We start from the raw sequence: 20,916 nt of genomic DNA, 5'->3' as shown, positions 1-20,916 counted from the left end.
CACATCAGGATCATTTTGAATTCTGAAATTTCTCTGGAAGAATCTGAATTAAAATGAGAAACTGGACAGAATGCAAATTTCAATTAAAGAGATTATATTTTAATCTTTTATATTTTTGAAAGTAAGCCTTAATCACTCCTTCCATCTCTAGAGTACAGAAAAATTACTTTAGAAATTTTTCGAAACAAAGTAGCATGATGGACAGAGAAGTCAAATGGCAGTTAAGAGCCAGTGAGTTCTAATTGTATAATCATTGACTCTTTCACTTATTCTAAGTCTTAGGTTCTTCACCTATAAAAAGAATTAAAAGACGGTTTAGATTGTTTTATAATTAAAATCCACTGTTACTATCTAGAGACAGAATGTCAAGACTCATATAATCAGGTTCAGCCAATATTTGTTGAATGAAATAAAAGACATGGCCCAAAGACCACCTGGAAACATTTAAGGACATGGACAACTCCTTAAGAAGAGGGAGAGGCTTGTTACGTATGGGGAGAGCTGGGGCTGGAGGGAAATAAACTAGTACCAAAAGCTAACACCAGTGGAAGGAAAGTAAGAAAACAAAAGACATATAATTCATGAAATTGTCAGTACCAGCATGTCAACTCCAGAAGGGCTGAAGAACAGGAAATTTCAGTAACAAAATAACCCAGTGAGCTGAGCATAGATTCAGAAATTTTGCCTGATGCTACAGTGAGCCATTATTGGTGCCACTGTACTCCAGCCTGGGCCACAGAGTGAGAACCTAACTCCAAAAAATAAAAGTAAATAAATAACTAAACAAGAAAATTTGTCTGATGTATTTTAGCTATCACCTGGGGTTAAAGAAAGCAGCTGCGTAAAAGAGAACTGGTTTAAGAGCTAAATCATATGGCAGATGCTTTTGTAATTAGCTCTGTGTGGTTCAGAGTGAGACATAAAATCCAGCAGTGATTTGAAATAAAAAATGAAGAATTAAGGCAAAGGTCTTGTCTGTGAAATTACACAAATAGTCAAGGGAGGTAGAAAATACTATAACTCTTAAGATGGTTGGAGCTCCCCAAATCCTAGGATAAATTAGGGGGATTACATAATTCCAAGATCCAGTGCCTGATAGCACTGATTATCAGAAGACATTACAAATGCATGGCATGCAATACGTGTATTAATTTGAATGGCTATGATAGACTTAGCATTTCTAATGTGGCCATCACAGTACAAAGCTTTTTGAATATATTTCATTTTAATTTTTCACACAAACTCTGTCAATTGATTATCATCTCCATTTTCTAGGTGAAGCCATTCACACTCAGCAGGAAAGTAACTTGATTAGAACACAGCTAGTAACTGGCAAAACTAGAACACAAATTCAACTCTGATTCTAAAGCTCTTACTCTTAACCACTAAGTTATATTCTCTAGTGCTTGAGGGAAATCAGTAAGGCAAAGACAGGGAAAATGTGGCCAGACCTAAAAAAGATGTAAATTATAATTAGAATATGTCTTTGCCATAGAGATATACTAAGAAACAGTCACTTATTTTTTCTCCAAATCACTTACTATTCTATTCTGTATTTGTTTCTGTTTTAGCCAAAGTAGAAAAGCAATTAGCTACAGAGAGAAGAAAGCATATATTTATAATATATAGTATGAAGAACCAAATGGTATAGAGTTCCTTTCCCAGACTTTGATCCTATCTTGATATAATTACTTGGATGATGACAGAATGATGAGAAAATTGTATGTTTCTGGAAGCTAGGAACCAGTCATGTTTGTATCATGGCAGGGTGGGCATTTGGACTTCATACAATGTTTTCAATATAATTAAGTTTTCATGAAATGTTGGTAAAATTAAATTAATACATACAAAGCAGACCTGTAAGTCAGTAAATATGCATTTAATTCAAGTTTTACAAGTAAGTTATTGTGAAAAATTCATCTGTTTGAAGATATGAGAAAATACAAATGGAAAACTCACTACATGTATTCATCCCATTAATCTAACACATATATTCATAAACAACTCTTTATTTACCCATTCACTATTTTTGCTGCCCTATATAAATAGTAGATGAGTATAATATAGTAAAATTAAACTTTACTAAATGATAATTTGACCTGGGTTTGCCTTGGGTTTAATATATTCATAAATGAAATTAAAATGACTTTTATCTATAATGGTATACTTTACACCCCACCCTTCCCTAGTCCATGACAGATAAGGTATATGTTTACATTTTAAAAACAATGTATTAGAAATATACAATAAACTTTATTTAGAAAGCAAAACTATTAGAGGCTTGTGACTCCTTCCTCCATCTTCTATGTATACCACTCCAACCTTTGTTTTCAATTGTCACATATCCCCTTCCCAACATTGACTCTCTTGACTTCCTCTTATAAGCACATGTGTAATTAGATTGGAACCACTCAGATAATCAGAATAACCTCCCATCTCAATATACTTAATTTAATCACAACTGCAATATCTCTTTTGACATTTGAGATGACATATTCATTCTGAGAATTAGAATATGGCCTTCTTTGGGGGAACTTTATTGAGCCTATCATATAATAAGTATTTATTTGACTTTGGATTTTATAAAAGGGTTTTGAAAAAAAAATTAGGCAATTAAAAATGTTATGGTATTAACAGGAATTATGATCTCCTACCATTTGATACTTTCTTCCAAAATATAAACAAAAGTATTAACATATATATTCCTTTACTAATTACTAATTTTAATGAGGTATCATGTTAAATTTAAACATAAAAAAGAATGTAATTCTGTCATTTGTGACAATATGGATGAACCTGGAGGACATTATGTTAAGTGAAATAAGCCAGGGACAGAAGAATATCTCATGATCTCATTCATATGTGGCATCTAAAAACTTTGATTTCATAGAGGTAAGAGTAGAACAGTGACTACCAGAGGCTGGAAGATGGGGAGGAGGGAGGAATGAGGCGAGATGTGTCAACATGTAAAAAGTTACAGTTAGATGGGAAGGATAAGCTTTGTTGTTCTATTGCACAGTAGGGTGACTTCAGTTGATGATAACAAGTTGTATATTTCAAAATAAATGGAAGAGACTATTTTGAATGTTCTTACCATAAAGAAATTAATTTTTGAAGTGCTGGATATGCCAGTTCCCTGATTTGATCATTACACAATGTATAGGTATATAAAAATACCACACTGTATCCCATAGATGTATACAATTATGTGTCAATTTAAAACAAATCTTTTAAATAAATAAGTATTTGAATGATGAAGTGCTTTCTAAAGCAATTACTTAAATTTTTTAGTTTCATAAGATTCATGATTGGAGTAGAAGAAAATCAACAATGCTCATTTATAGCATTTTACTCAATTTTACATTTATTTAGAACAGTTTTATCTGGAAACTTACTTTATAGATCTCACACAACATGTTTTCCGTAAGATCTTCTCAGCAACAAATACTTTGGGATGAAAACCTTATCTTTGTATGTTTTTTACTATTCTTCTTGTATGTGGTATATTTTTAAAACAAGATATTTTAATCCCATGTTTATAGTGTTCAATTTGAATAACTTATAGAAATTTCTTTGAATTAAATTTAAGTGCATAAGTTCTATATTTTACTATTTTGAATAAAGCTACATGAGCATGGTTGAGCTAATCCCTTCAATCTTTTATGTCTATAATAAAGTTTTACTTCCTAAACCAAATATTTTCCTAACTCGGTCAATCCAATTAACTTTTTAATGCTCTCAATTCATCTTGATTCCTTACTAATTAGTATCTAAGTGTACATTTACATATTATTAATCTAAGTCTATATGAATCTTATCAAGATGTTTATACCATCTGATGTTTGGTTTATTTGATGTAAGTTTATCCATATATCTGTAGTATAATGTGATATTTTCTAAAATATATATTAGACAGAGAAGGTCAATTTATTCAATTTTCTTCTGCAAACATATTTTCATTCTCAACAGATCCTAGAAATTTGAAAGAAAAACTGATTTAACAAAAAAAACTGATTTAATGAAAATCAGTAGTGGTGACAGTGCTAATTGCTGGTTAGCAGCTCTCCAAGTCTGTCTACCTCATCTAACTGGACTTTCTACCACTTATGAGAACAGGCCAACCTCTTCCCTACCTCAAGACCCTTGGAGCTGTTCTCTCTGCCTTGAGAGTTCTTCCCCAGACTCTTGGCCTATCTTCTTCTTATTCTTCAGGTCTCAAATATCTTCTTCAGATATTTCATCACACCCTCTGTAAAACAGCTCCTTCATTGTTCTTTATCATAGAATCATACTGATTTTCTTCTCTTTTATCATGAACTTTTGATTTCTTTTATCATTAACTTTGTTATTTACATAGTTATAACAATAAACTTCCATTTATTTTGAAATATACAAATATACAATGTATTGGTTCATGTGTTCATTATTTGCCTTACCTGTGGGACTAAGGTCTTCACTGGCATTTAGCATAGTTATTGGACCATAGTAGGCAGCAATAAACTTGTTTGATAGAATTATTGTTGCTGCAAGAACTTATTACTAGCTTTTGAGACTTAAAAGAAAAAAAAAATGTGCCAAGAGCAGTGGCTCATGCCTGTAACCCCAGAAGTTTGGGAGGCTGAGGTGGGTGGATCTCTTGAGCCCAGGAGTTTGAGAGCAACCTGGGCAACATAGTGAGACCCCTGTCTCTACTAAAAATTTAAAAAATTAGCCAGATGTGGTGGTGCACACCTGTAGTCCCAGCTACTTGGGAGGGAGGCTGAGGGAAAGAATTACTTGAGCCCAGGAGGTGGAGGTTGCAGGGAGCTGTGGTTGTGCCACTGTACTCCAGCATGGGTGAAAGAGCGAGATCCTGTTTAAAAAAAAAAAAAAAAAAAAAAAAGCGCTAACAATTAAGAGTGCTCTTACGTCTATTAAAATGAAACTCTAGAGCAACAGTTGCAAATTTAGATACCTTTCAGAAGCCAGGAAATATTTAAAATTATTCAGGTGAACCTTTAGAATACAATACAATGAATTACTGAAAAATACAACACACAGAAAAGCACAGAACCCACCCAAAGTGGGCAGAACCAAATCAGCCCTAGCCTGTTGCTGCCCAAAAGGAACACAAGGTCTGTGTTGCTCCAGACTTTATGTTAAATCTTACTTTTAGGTGTTTCAGAGGCCTAGGGAATCCCTTGGCAGGCTGAATCTGGCCCACCACCACTACCCTGCAGTCTTTGCTCTAAAGTCTTTATGGGGATCTGACCCTTCCTGGTCACACCTAAGCTCTTTGCCAGCCCATTCTTCTTCCTTCGGAACAATACTCTGCTACTGAATTTCGTGAAGTCTTGATGTCCCAGCCTAGATAGTTACAGGAATTAGATTAGCGGGAACATAGAGTCCCGATGACTCTTACTTTTTCAGAGGTCCGGCTTTTCACCTTTTCTCTCCTTTGTTTCTGGAACTAATACTTTGTATTTGGCCAATAAAAACCTCTGCTTTATTTAATTTAAACTAGCCAAAGTTGGTTTTCACAGATTTTCAAAAAAAACATTTCTTAATAACATATGAATTAATGACATTCAGAAATGGCTCGCTACCTTCTCCATGTTGTACACTGTAATTGGTACTAGATTCCAGAGGAATCACAGCATACAGGGAAGTCCAAGGTTTCTGCCTTGCCTATCTGTGGGTTTATTTTCTGTGCCTCTTGCATTTTATATTTCATGCAAATACCAAACGGTTTTAGTTTCACATTCTCCATGCAATTTACTACCTATCTTGTCTTCTCTGCTAAAAATGATTGCCCTTTTTCTCTCAGGAAAGTCTATTCATATTTTAAGACTCATATCTAGCAGGGCACAGTCCCAGCACTTTGGGAGGCAAAGGTGAGAGAATCCTTAGAGCGTAGGAGTTCAAGACTAGCCTGGTCAAAGTAAGAGCAGCAGGAGGCAGCCAAATGCCTAGGCAGATAGTGGGGGGTCCCCAGTGAAATCCCACCTCCAAGCCACAGACAGTTTAAAGCCTGAAAGCCAAGCTATAAGTTAAATCCTGGGACTGGATTGAGAACTTGTCTTCCTGTTTGGTGCGCTTTCCTCTGATTGATCCCTACCCTTCACCTATTTTACATATAGCTACTCTTTCCTAATTGTTTTTCTACACTGTCATGCCCACCTTCTGAGTGGTGTCTTCACTGTAACCATTTTTACACACTCACAAACCAATCAGCATGCACTCCCCATTCTGGGTTCATAAAAGACCCCAGACCCAGACACACGGGGCACTTTTCCATCTTCAGGTAGGGGAATCCCCCCCGAATCCCCTCATTGCTGAGAGCTTTCCTTTTGCCTAATGAATTTTACTCTACTCACTCTCCAGTGCCCGTGTGGCTAATGTTTCCTGGTTGTGAGACAAGAACTTGAACCTAGCTGAGCTAAAGAGCAGAAAGACCGCAACAGCAAGCAAAATGCCATTTCTACAAAAAATACAAAAATTAGTTGGGTGTGGTGGCATGTGCCTGTAGTCCTAGCTACTCTGGAGGCTGAGGTTGGAGGATCGCTTAAGCTAGGGAGGTCCAGGCTGCCGTGAGCTGTGAATGTGACACAGGACTTCAGCCTGGGTAACAGAGCAAGACCCTGTCTCAAAAATAAAAACAAAAACAATATAGCTCTCTAAGGGTCACCTTCTCTAGAAGAGCATCTATGAAGACATCTATCCCCACCACCACCACCCTAGTCAAATATCAGTCACTTTGGATCAGTGTGCCTTCTCTGTATGTTTCTAATGTGAAATGCTAAATTGCTTAAGCTAACATTGTAAATTTAGTACTCTAAGCCCCACTTGACTGAACTCCTTGAAGGAGGACAGAATCTTTATCTTGGTTTTTGACCCCTAATACTTCATTATAGTGCTTGGTATGCAGTAGGTACTCAAAAGATGTTGAATGAAAGGGATATAAAAGAAGGAGGTCTCACAGGCAAGTAATATAATCTAGTTGAAAATAACTTCCATGTACATGTGAAGAAGTTCAATAAAGATAGGAGGAAGTTTATGATTAGAACCTGTAAGAAAGTATACTTGCTGGGCACAGTGGCTCATGCCTGTAATCCCAGAACTTTGGGAGGCCTAGGCGGGAAGATTGCTTGAGACAGGAAGATTGCTTCAAGACTAGCCTGGGAAACATAGTGAGACCCTGGGTCTACAATTTTTTTTTTTTTAAAGAAAGAAAGTAACTCCAGCTATGCTTACTATTTTCTAAACAGAATGATGATAGCAATGTATATGAATATGCAATATTTTTTACATATAAGCAGGGCTTAAATTAATTATTAATTAATCACTGGTTCATTTCCCAGAGCTTTCTGAATCATCTGTTATATAAAAGATACTGTAAAGGACAGAAAAATTATTTGGAGGGAAAGAAACTGTGGTAAGGGAGAGAAAGAGTGGGAGAGAAGAAAAAAACATTTTGTTGCTCTTGATATAGACATAACTCTAAAAATATTTATATAGCTGATACAGAGAGAGTAACACTTAAACTAGGGACAATACTTCCTATATTATACAAAGGCATATGTAATAATAATAATATGAAAAAAAGATGGTTGCTGGTATCATTCTTGAGGATTGCAATCGCCAAGTAATTTGGAGAAACTAAAATGTATGTAATATATATTTTAAAAAACAGATCTTTCTTTTGAATTAATAAGGTCTTATTTGCAGACAAGAGTTTCTTGTGTTTATGATTCTAGCAATGAATGCAGTACTTCTGGAGAAGCCATTTGACTACATTTTCTTCCTTCTTCCAGTCCTTCAATACATATTTATTCAATGTCTACTGTATATATGAAACAGAAAAAGACACTGTAAATTAAAATATACCTTGGACATTTTTGTGATCTTTCTAAAATTAAAACTATCAGTTAATTTCAGCACGAGTTAAAAAATATGTACTTATTTATTTACATAATAGTTATCAAATGTGTACACATTTAAATATGCACTCATTTGGACATTAGTTGCAAAGATGTATTTAACTGTTTATAATTAAATATTTAGATTGTTTTAAATGCTAAATGTGTAATACATTTTTCTTTTAGTAAAAATGATGAAAGTTATATAATTATTTATAAATATCAATTTTCCAATAATGCTCATTTTTCTTTCCTGTTCATAAGGACAATCATGCACACAACTATTCAAATGGCTAACGTGACTAGTAAGAAAGTCTTAAGTGCTATAACAAGTTTGTTTTAATCAAACATTCATTGCTAGTCACTTTCCAAATTGCGTACTTCTCCCCGCAATTTCCTAAGAAAATTCACCATGATTGCTAGAATAAGTAATATATGCTTTATACTTCTGAAAAAAAAAAAAAAAGAAACAAAGAATTGAAGAGAAAAGCTGGATTGTGAGAGAAGACAAACACCTTTTGAGTGTAATGTGCGTGAAATTGTATGCCTCCAAAGAAAGACAATTTGTCAGCAGGATACAAAGTAAAGATTCTTTGCTCAGAAATACTCTGAGTAGGTGGTTAGTTGTTTTATTGTCTTCTCTTGAATACAAGTCATCCCTGTAACCCTGCTGAATGAAGGAAGCTCTAGATGACACAATTTCAATCTCAAATCAGGTCAGAAGGGAAGGAGGTAGGGTGAGAATAAGAAGAAAGATGGAAGAGCAAAAACGTCGCATTGGTAAATGTGAGGTTTAACCTCTTGAATATGTGGGTCATCTCCTGGGGAGAAAATATCCACTAAAGAAGAATATTAAACCTCCTAAGAAAATGCAAAGGCTACAAAAGTCACACTGCAACTGAGGTGTGCGAGGAACAGAGAAAGTATTGATTCATCTGTTCCAAATTTTTTCAGAAAAAGTGTGTCTGTGAACCCAAACAAGAAAAAACAGAACAGAAGTAAGAAGGTAGGACTTAGACAAGATTAAATATATAACTTCAGTGATTCTGAAAAAGGAGTACAAAACACTCAAAGAAAGTGGTCTCAGTAAACAGTTTAAAAACTAACTCTTCTTATTTTCTTTCTCATTGGCATCTTTAAAAGTCATACCATTTGATTGATTTAAGCTAAAATTCCTCTAAAGTTGTTATTGTTCAATTATGTACCTATTTAGTGACTCCTAAAATTCCGTGCAAGAATTACTGCAAGCTTTCCTCAGATACTTTAAACTCTACTTCTCTTATGTGATACAATGAACTTTATTGACTCTTTGTCTATATTACCTTTAATATGCTTCATTATTATTACATTTTCCTATAAATTTTGTTTTTCTACATTTTTTCTATGAAAAAGTCTCATCTTAAAAATGAATATTGCCATGGAAACACACACACACACACACACACACAGACACACACACGACTATGTATAAATAAAAATAATAATGTTTCTTCCACATATCAGTATTAAGAATAAAACATTCATAAATAGTAAATATATTACTATAAACACTAAAGTTTGTGGTCATAAATCCGAAATGGAAATGGATATTACTAAACTGTATAACAAACAGAACCTAACATTGTTTGTTCCGTTGTTTAATTCCAATATTAATATTAAATCCTAAGTCTGAAGCTTCCCTCACACTAATGAAATAGGGACCTTTTATCAAGGATCATAAAATATTGTTAAGCACAAGGATTTTCTCTAATACAGGAAATTAAAAAAGTATTTTACTTAGGAGCCTCATTCTAAAGTGCAAGTAGTATTTTCATGGTACAAACTAGTTACACCATAAAGTTTCATAAAGTGTTTGGGAAAATAAAAGTTTGTAGTGATTCTGCTGCTTTAAGAAAAAGAACAAAAAGTCTTTAAAATAAATAGGTAAAGGACTAAGAAAAAGGGCTTCGGCCCTTGAAGCACTTTCTTTCACCACATACCATTAATGTACTGATGAAAATTATGAGTTAAAAATAGTATAGAAGATTTAATAGCTCATGAAAATATAAATGAAAAACAGTTATGGAGAGAAATACAGCTAGGTCCTTAAGAACAGGTATTAGAAACAGACCCAAATCTAGTCTTTGCCATTCTCTAGCGAGTCTATATTTCACACGGGACATTTCACTTTATCTACTGACCTTCAGTTTCCTCTTCAGAAAAATGGTGATACTCACACATAACAGGGAGGATCTTGTAAAAATTAAATAACTTATGCATGTAAACACTATCCATGTAGAAAATGGCATGTGGTTAAGTGTCAATAAACAATAACTCTTTTAAATAAGTAAATCTTTTCACCATTAGAGAGTCATGAATTTTATGTTAAGAAAAGAAAAAAATAGCTGAGTGTTGAAATAAATCAGGATTTATTAATAGATCCAGGAAAGTCTACAAGGTGAGATCCAGGAGAAGCACCTAGCTTTTTGTTAAGTAATCAGACTGTATTCTAAACCGAATGATATAGTTTGTATGAATGTCCCCTCCAAATCTCATGCTGAAAAGTGACCTCTAGTGTTGGAGGTGAGCTATGCAGGACATGATTGTGTCATGGGGGCAGATCCCTCATAAATGGCTTGATGCCCTCCCCATGGTAATGAGTTCATGTGAGAACTGGTTATTAAACCGAGTCTGGGAGCTCCCTTTCTTGCCATATGATGTACCTGCTCCCCTTCACCTTATACCATGAGTAAAATCTCCGTGACGCCTCACCAGAAGGAGATGCTGGTGCTCTGCTTGTACAGCCTGCAGAATTGTGAGCCAAATAAACCTCTTTTCTTTCTAAATTACCCAGTCTGAGGTATTCCTTTATAGCAACACAAAACAGACTAACAAACACACCCATGTTCTCTGATCTCTGGTTGTCTTTCTCCTAAACCAATCTGCCTTTCAAATGAGTAACTATAGTTTATTTTATGATTTATACTTTCTTTTAGGTTATTTTCTTTTCAAATCATGTTAAGTTTATTAAATGAATTCCAATTCTACATCATACTTTTAACTGAAACATATTCCAGATAATTTAAACAGACACGATCGGGGTACAATGTGTAAATTAAACCAGTATATAAACTGGCAAGTGGGTATACCTGAGTGTATAATTCTTATTTAATGAAATTATTAGATACATATTTTGATATAATTTCTAAGGTAGTCAGTAAACTTTCAGGATGATCAGAATTCTCTAAATATAGGATATTAAGGAACCAAATTGCCCATCTCTGAAAATTTATTAGAGAAAGGAAATCTGTAGTAAACCATAATCCCTTTATGCAAAAGTGTATGAGCAAGTTATTTATATTAAAGTGATTTAAGTAGATGATATTTCAGAATGAGTTTGGCAGAGGATTTTGAAGTGGCTATCCTCAAAGACATTTTAAAGGAATACAGGAAATTGAAGAGACAGCTGTGAAATTCTTTAATTAAAAAATTATGGTAAAATCTACAATCTGAAATTTTACTTCACCTTTTGTTTCAAAATATGAACATAAAAATATGAATGTAAGTTTCCTAAAACTGTCTTTAAAAGCAAGGTTCACCTTATTGCATTTTTAAATAAAATGCCTTTGTAGAAAAGGAGTCTTTATATTTCACAAAGGTCTTATTGTGCAACCCAAGTATAACTGTCCCAATTCCAAGATGGTTTACAAATTTTATTTCCTTAAAATATCACTAGTGAATAATAATGGCCAGTAGGGGCTTTATCAAATAGAAGGGCCTATAGAGATACCAATACAAGAAGCGTAAGCTAAATGAGCTATCAATAAATCCTGTACTCTAAGGCTTTTTCATAACAATGATCAGCTTATAAAACTTCACAAGATAAACTTTCTCTAATCATTCATTCTATAAATGAAGCTGAATGAAATTTTCTCTCAACTGTTTTCACTACTATTTTAAAATTTCAATTCATCTCTTATTGGCCAAATTTCTATCACTGAAGTTTGTATACTTCCAGCTCACGAGTAATGTCCTGCTTCTTTAATAAGTGTGAATGAGGCCAGCCTAGAAATATCTTTACAAAAGTAAACTTGCTGATCCCCAGATACTTTGCTTCTTATGAAACATCAAAGGAAGTCGAAACCTAGGATTTGTTTACGATACCAGGTGTTTTCTATCTCTGGGATAAGCTGAATATCTATTATGAAAATACATAATTTCTGAGTGATTTTCACTAAGAATCTCATAAATAATTAACGAGTTAGATAATTTTTTTTTTGAGATGCTGTCAGAAAATGTTTCATTTTAGATTTTTTGATTCTTCATTATTCCTGGAGAAAAGACACATTGTTGGCATATACCATATCTGATAAAAACATTGCAAAGACATAATTCTTGAAGCTGTAAAACATATAGTCTGAAGAGTACTTTAGATCTTTTAATCTTTATTTTTTTCTTTCTGGTCTACTCCTTCCGGATGAATATATTTCTAATTCTCAAAATGTTGACAGCAGATGAAGCTTAGATATAATTCTTCTATCAAATTCAAAATGTATAAATTGCTATACATTATATATATAATTGTATTGTTCATTTTCACTTCTTATCTGCTTGGACCTGGATAATTGGTATAATACTCCCCCAACCTTTTTCTAAATGTTTTATATTCTTGCATTAATTAAGAAAAGTGTGTTAGAATAGGTATTCATATACAGAAATAATCACAAGTAAACGCTGTAGGATAGGGTAGGCAATATCTAATTCTTCTGATGGCGGGGAGGGTCTATGATTGTCAAAAACTAATATTAGCCCATTTTTTCATTTAATTTATGTGATTTATGTTTTCATAGAGAATATGTGTCAATGCATGCAAAACACAGTTTAATATCGTTTGTCTTTCCAAGAAAAGTATAGGAATATACATACTGTAAGGGACACATTCATACTGCACTTCAAGGTATTTATAGGTTCCTGGACACGGGTCTGGAAAAACATCAGGACCTGCCACCACTGCACACTGGGTTCTGTTATTGCATCTGAAGTCAAAAGAAAGGAAAAGAAGTAGTAAGCTTATGCAAAGTTAAATTATTATCAACATCAACACTAATTTTATTTCAGTTCCTGTTATACAGATTTGAATAAGGTTTTGCTTAATTTGGGGCTTTAGGCCTATTAAGAAAATATCTGTAGTACAGTTTTTAGAAACTAGACATTAAAATCAATCTATTCAGCTTGCTCATATTAACTAATTTAAAATTTAGTTGAATACAGCGTAATTTCTAGTTAGAAGTGAAATACTGCTGAAGCAACACTAACTGGTCCACAGGATATTGCCAATATGAACACAAGTAGGAAAGACTATTTGATAGGAAAGACTCACTCCAATACAAAAAAAAAAAAAAAAAAAGATTTTAGAAAATATAACCACAGAGTATATTAGGCAGTTGTAAAATAAATTCACTGACTATGATGACATTCATTTTAAAGGTATGAAAAGTGGTATTGAAAAGCTTTATCTGAGCCTAACAAATTAGTAAAAAGTTAATATTTAAATATTAAAATGAGTATTTGAATTTATTTTGTATAAATTAATATAATATTACTACTTATTAAAACCATTTTAAGAAGTAACTGTCATGTCCTTTTGTTCAGCCAAATAATGATACGATCCTCATGGATTACTTATCACAAAGGTCAATATCTTATACTACAAAATAATGACTTTAAATTTGTAAAAAGAATAATGACATACCACTATTAAAACATAAATATAAGATGAAACTGGAGGTTATCATGTTATGTGAAATAAGGTACAGAAAGACAAACTTTGCATGTTCTTATTTATGGGAGCCATTAAACCCACAAAGCTATAGGGTAGAAAGATGGTTACCAGAAGATGGGAGGGGAATGAGGGGTAGGGAGGGGAGGAAGTCAGGATGGTTCCTGGGTACAAGAATTGTTAGAAAGAATGAATAAGACCTAGACCTAGTATCTGACAGCACAATTGGGTGACTACAGTCAAACATAATTTAATTGTACATTTAAAAATAACTAAAGATCATAAACGGATTGTAGCACAGACGATAAATGCTTGAGGTGATGAATATCCCATTTACCCTGATGTGATTATTACACAATACATGCCTTTTTCAAAATATCTCATGTTTCCATAAATACACACAACAACTATGTCCCCACAAAAATAAATAAATAAATAAATAAATAAATAAATAAATCTTTCTAAACCACAGAAAAAGAGAAAAAAAATATGAATACAAACTTGGGCACTTTTGTGGCAATTAGGCTAAATAAATCTGAATTGATTAATTCATGGGGAAAAACAAACATGTTGAAATTAACTATAATTCTGAAAAAGATACTCATATTCACAGTGGACTAATTACTGTGAATTTCATTCAGCAACGTTGTAAATTCAAAAATTTATCCTTAAGTATTTTTCTATAAAAAACTAATGGTTTTTCCTACCCATAATATTGGCACTAAGTCTATAACATGTGATACTCTAATTATCTCCCGTGTTTTAGGTTCTTGTTTATTCATTTCAGAAATATAACCTCAAGGCTAGATTTTTCTGTTAATTCCTTACGGAGATGTTCTGTTCTCTGATGTGACCTCAGAATACTTGCAAGGATACTGGCAACATAAAGAACATCTAGAGCAGAACTCACTTTGATTTAGTGTAAAAATACGTTGTGTTTACCTGAGGCTACCATTTGTCAGGCTTAACGAGGATTTTATTTAGTCCGTAAATTAAATTTGATTCATTAATGAATTTCTTAAGTTGAAAAATATATTATGTGTTATCAGTGAAAGATGAATAAAAGCTAATGCTCCATACTCATCAGGCAATTTAGCATAACAGCTAATACTGAGAGTTAACAAGTTGTAAGGATTTTCTGTGTCAGAGGCTAATGATCAGACAAATGTATAATAACATTAAGGTAAATGTGACTGTCCTGACACATGTGCTCACAAATATGTTATCTTGATGTTTTGGTGTACTCACACCTTCTTAAAATAGCAGATCTTTCATATTAAAAAAGAAATTATTTGAATAAGCTCTTCAAGTCAAGTGACATGTTTTTAGCAATTAAAACAATACAATTTTCACATTACACCTTGAATATACAACCTCATAAATCCATCTAAGGTTTTTAATACAATAGGAAGGGATATGAACTCATAAAGTTATTTTTGTATTTGTTATAGAAAAATTAGCAATTATCAGGAACACATTCAACATAGACATAATGGAAAAGTGGCACTATAAAATTTAATATGATGTAAATATTCTGTAAACGTAATATTAATTCTGATGTGTGAATATTTATACATATCTCCTTTTCTTCTTATCTTGGTCTACAGTCACTTTATTCCCTATTACTAAACCTTTTTAATTACTATACCTCTAATTTCAAAAATGTATTTAGAAACAATATCTACTCTTGTAAGTTTCAGATATAAATAGGCAACTGTAAATCTTTTATTTAAATAATCAATGTATGATATAAACAGATCAGCTTACTACTCATTTCTGACCAGAGCATAATAGTTAAAATTTATAATTATGGAAGTATATGTTGCACAGAAAGCTGTGCTGAATCAATAGGGATTTCAAATGGTTATGTTTATATAGATTAGATTAGAAAACATAACCTGGAGTCTATCCATATCTATCTATCTATTTACCTAAAAGTGCATTGACCAATTTATATATTATATATTATTGAGTTGTAAATTACTATTTATCTATATGTAAGAAAATTATAAAAGCAACTATCTCTTGTAAATAATAGTTACCATTGTGAGATCCAAATAGCTTATTTAATATTAACTGAAGATGAGTCAAGAAAGCCTTCTAATTAATGAGATAGTGTCTGTTCGGTGGTATATAAAACAAAAAATGTTATGCCTATATTTATAGTCATTATCATCATTGTTCTATATAAAATAGCAGGAATTTATAACATTCACCTTTCAAAATAATTTATGATTCTATTACTATGTTTGCATCAAAAGTTCATTATAAATTATGATTATTAAAAATAAAATGGAAAAAGGTAGATTCAATCTCTGGAATACTATTTTTATATAGGATGCATTATAATATTGATTGTTTAAAGACTAGCTATATTTTGAAAACAGGAGTTTAAAGGTTCTGTCCTTTGCTTTCGTTTTTTAAATGACTTCAGTTACTGTGAGTTAAAATGAAATTAAATATAATTAAAGATTTGTAAACAATTTAGTCCACAAAGATTCTTTCAAAATTTATAAAAGTAAATTCATTCTAAAATACTATAGATGAAAAAAGTGAGATAAAGTGATCTAATGTTCTCAAATGCTTTAGTTTCATTGTTTATTTTTAATGTAAACATAAATTAAAAACATGCTTTTCGGTATCCCTATTACCTGATGTTTATATATATATATATACACACAATGTAAAATGATTACCACAATAAAGCTAATTAACATGTCCATCATATAGTTATCTTTTACTGTGTTGTGTGGTGAGAAAATTTAAGATCTACTCTTACAGCAAATTTGAAGTATATAATACGGTATTGTTAACTGTGGTTACCCGACTGTAAATTAGATTAGCAGAATTTACTCATCCTGCGTTACTGAAACTTTGCACCCTTTGATCAACATCTCCCCATTTCTCTTATCTCCCTAGCTTCTGGCAACTAACATTCTACTTTCTGCTTCTAGAAGTTTTGACTTTCTTAGATTCCACATATAAGAGGGATCAAATAGCATTTGTCTTTTGATGTCTCACTTATTTCACCTAGCGTAATGTCCTCCAGGTTCATACATATTATCACAAATGAGAGTTTCCTTCATTTTTAAGGCTGAATAATATTCTATTATATATTTATATATAAATATATTTTTATTTACTTTTTATCCATACATCTGCTAATTGGCAGTTAGGTCAATTCCATATATCTTGTTTATAGTGAATAGTACTGGAAGGAATATGATACTACAGATATCTCTTTAAGATATTGACTCATTTCTTTTACATATCCATACCCAGAAGTAAGACTACTGGATCATATGGTAGTTCTATTTTTAATTTTCTGAAGTACCTACATACTGTTTTCCATAACGGCTATACTAATTTACATTTCCATCAGTAGTATATGAGGATTGTCTTTCCTCTACATTGTCATCAACACTTATCTTTTGTCTTTTTGAACATAACCATTCTAACAGATATGCAGTGATATCTCATTGTGGTTTTAATTCACATTTCCCTGACGATTAGTGAAGTTGAGCACTTTTAAACTCACCTGTTGGCGGCCATTTGTCTTCTTTCAAGAAATATTTATCATGTTTATTGCTGATAGACTGAGTCCACTTTTAAATTATGTTATTTGTTTTCTTGCTACAGAGGTGTTTAAATTCCTGGTATACACTGGATATCAACCCCTAAATAAACATGTAGACCAATGGTACAGAATAGATGGCCCACAGATTAATGCACACGTTTATGGTCAATTAATTTTCAACAAATGTGCCAAAAATACACAATGAGGAAAGGATTGACTGTTCAATAAAGGAGGCTGGGGAAACTGGATATCTACATGAAGAACGAAACTGGATCTCTATCTTACATGACATACAAAAGCCAAGTAGAAAGGGCTTAAAGATTTACATGTAAAACCTAAAACTATAAAACTATTAGAAGAAAACATAGGTAAAAACCTTCTTGAAATTGATCTGGGCAATTTTGGGGAGAATATGACCCCAGAAGCACAGGTCAAAAAGCAAAAATAAACAAATTGGAGTGCATCTAACTACAAACCTTCTGTACAGAAAATAAAACAATTAACTAAGTGAGGACACAAGCTACAGAATGGGAGAAAATACTTTTAAACCTATTTGTCACTTCTTTCTGAGATGAATAATGCTACCCTCAATTTTACAGAAAATAGAATTGGAATGAAGACGTTAAATGGCTTTTCAGACTCTCAGTAATCAAATAATAGCCAGTGGAGTCCAGAACAGTGGCCTGAAAATCATGATACTGCTGTCTTGTGGGAGAATGAGTCATACATTTCATGGTCACTCTGGGACCCTGATTTAATTCACCCTGACCTGATAGGTTCTCAAGAGTACTATGATGATCTGATGAAATAAAGACCATCTGTGAAATATCTGAGTGCCCCAGAATTCATTCAGTCATGATGTAGATCAGGCATTATATAACCAGGCCCTCACAATTCAAATTGGCATACGGAAATCAGAAAGATAAATTTCAGAGCCTAGTAATGGTATGATGCATATTTATTTATACATAGATTTTTCCACAATAAAAAATACATGCAATTTTAATTTAACCCACATATAAACCTCCAATTTACATGTAACTGTCACCTATTGATCATGTTTAATAAATTTTAGTTAATATGTTGAGTTCTATTAGTTATTAGCACTAATTTTAAAGCAATATTGTTAATTCAAGAATGTCACATGACTGCCATAGAAGATACACATCTTCCCAAATCACAAGACTAGTAATAGGAAAGAGAATCCTTTACTATTAATTTGTCCATTTCAATGTGGTTCATTACAGTGTAGAAGAAAAATTAACTAAGTGTGAAAATGAAAGTCATTTCTGGGTAAACTTTTCCTCTATTTGCCACAACATACAGCACCATGTAGCAAAAATGATATTGCTGGATTTACATGCATATTGACTATTCAAATAATTAGCCTATTTTTTCCTGCTAATTTCAATAAAATTGAGAGAGGAGGCAGGTAGGGGCTGTTTAGGCAGATAGAGAGGCAGGGTCTCAGAAGAGGGACGATGCCTGCAAGAACACACCTGTACCACCCCTGTTATGTAGCTAGCAGGAGGGAATGTGGTTAAGAACTTCCTGTTATACCCAGATGCTTGCTCAGAAAGGACTTTCTAGCTGCCTGTGCAGGCACAGACAAGGACCAAGGACATCCTACAATGACCCTGAACTCCTTATAATTCTATGAGCATTGTGACTTTAGCCCCACTGTGGGTTTCATTTAGGCACTCATAGGTAATCAAGATGGAATTACTATGGCCAACCCCAGGCAAGAACAGACACAACACCCCTGGGGGGAACTTTACCCGTTCCTTTAAGGCAGAACCACAGAAGACTCTTTTTCTGACACATAAAAGACCCAGAACTCACCCCCATTTTTTGCAACCATCTTAGGATCCCCTCTTGCTGCTGAGAGCTTTTCTGTCACTTAATAAATCCCACTCTGCCTTACTCACTCTCTGGTGTTTACATGCCTTATTATTCTTGGTCATGGGACGATAATTTGGACCTTGCTAAACTAAGGTGTAAGGAGACTTCAACAAAATGATGCTTCTTTCACTTCCATTATACAGACAAAAATTAGCAGCCCACTATCTCATGTTTGATTATAACATACTTGTACATGAAGCATATAAAAATAAGCCTTAAACATACCTATATTTTTAAAAATTCTTACATAATAGACATATAAAGATGATATTAGTTGATTGCACAGCACTATAGATCTAACACAGTATCATTAAAATGTTTTTTTTTTTTTTGAGTTGAAGTCTTGCTCTGTTGCCAAGTTGGAGTGGAGTGGCACAATCTTGGCTCACCGCAACCTCCAACTCCTGGGTTCAAGACATTCTCCTTTCTCAACCTCCCAAGTAGCTGGGACTCAAGGTGCGCAACACCACACCTGGTTAATTTTTGTATTTTTAGTAGAGATGGGGTTTCACCATGTTGGCCAGGATGGTCTCGATCTCTTGGCCTTGTGATCCACCTACCTCAGCCTCCCAGAGTACTATGATTACAGGTGTGAGCCACCACACCCAGCCTAAAATAATTTAAGTAAAATATTGTAGTGTTTACATGCTAGGAATATAATTCACAGGGGTTCTAGGTTAATAAACCCTTCAATCATGAATGTTTATCACATTCTAAAGTCAGTGTATACAAACAAACAATTCCTCAGAACGCTAAGGAACTTTTTAAATGAACTTTCAGCCATGTATAAAACTCCAAAGAAAAGCACTGACTTTTTAAAGACAGGATAGGATAATGTTTTAAAAAAGAGTGCCTTGTGCCTTTTTGTTAGCAAAATTAATCATATGAATTTATAAATTTATATTAGCACTTATTAAATAACATTGATACTAGCACTTATTAAATGACATTTATACAAAAGCATGTGTTATGCAAAAACACACATCCACTTAGTATACTTAAGAAGTTCATAGCATCTAATATATGATGAATCAGTGCATGATTCATAAAGGAAGATGGAATTATACTCCAATAGAAAAATATTTTACAGATATCTTATGATTTAAAAAGCCACATCATATTCTATTAATGTTTAAAATCTCAAAATAGTTTAGGTTATCACAGTAACTATGGGTTTTTAGTTCTCAGGATGGAATGAAGCAATAGAAGAAAACATAAATAGATGCATGGATATCAGTATTTTGCTTAATGTCAATCAATTGGACAATTCTCTATTTTCCTCCTCAAGACAGTAATTTCCTTATTTTCTACTGCCTGTCATCCTGAGACATGTTTATATGACATCCTAATCATGTTTATATGACATTCATTCTGAACTTAGAAGACCAAAAAAGATGAGACAACTATCTAATGGTAGAAAACAAATATGTAGGTCATAAAGGAATCAATTAGATTTCAAATAAAAAGAGAACTAAATGGCTATGAAATAAAAATATTAATCATGATCAAAACTAAAAGAAATCCTCCCATGTATATACTATAGCCATATATTCAGCATTTATTAAAAAGTTTAATGATGTCATCCGCTTATAATTTAAGGGACATTTTAAGGAGAGTTATAAAAGTAATAAGACTCCTAATCTAGCTTAAAAAAAATTTTTTTTGAGACAGGGTCTCACTCTGTTATCCAGGCTGGAGTGCAGTGGTATGACCTTAACTCACTGCATCTTCAATCTCTGCAGCTCAAGTTACCCTCTTACTTCAGCCTCCCGAATAACTGG

General features: G+C 33.1%; 1 protein-coding gene across 50 annotated transcripts in view; it reads right to left on the bottom strand.

The window, feature by feature from the left end:
* The window catches only part of ADGRL3 (adhesion G protein-coupled receptor L3), an 873,550-nt gene that overhangs the window by 373,877 nt on the left and 478,757 nt on the right, over positions 1-20,916 (bottom strand). For all 50 annotated transcript variants that reach the window (XM_050789802.1, XM_050789801.1, XM_050789811.1 and 47 more), the window contains one exon: positions 12,804-12,913. In XM_050789802.1, coding sequence (XP_050645759.1) covers positions 12,804-12,913 — 110 coding nt within the window. The remainder of the gene's footprint in view (positions 1-12,803; positions 12,914-20,916) is intronic.

Source organism: Macaca thibetana, chromosome 5 (genome assembly GCF_024542745.1).
Source record: "Macaca thibetana thibetana isolate TM-01 chromosome 5, ASM2454274v1, whole genome shotgun sequence".
Taxonomy (NCBI): domain Eukaryota; kingdom Metazoa; phylum Chordata; class Mammalia; order Primates; family Cercopithecidae; genus Macaca; species Macaca thibetana.
Note: the sequence above shows the minus strand (reverse complement) of the source record. Positions and strands in the feature narration are given on the sequence as shown.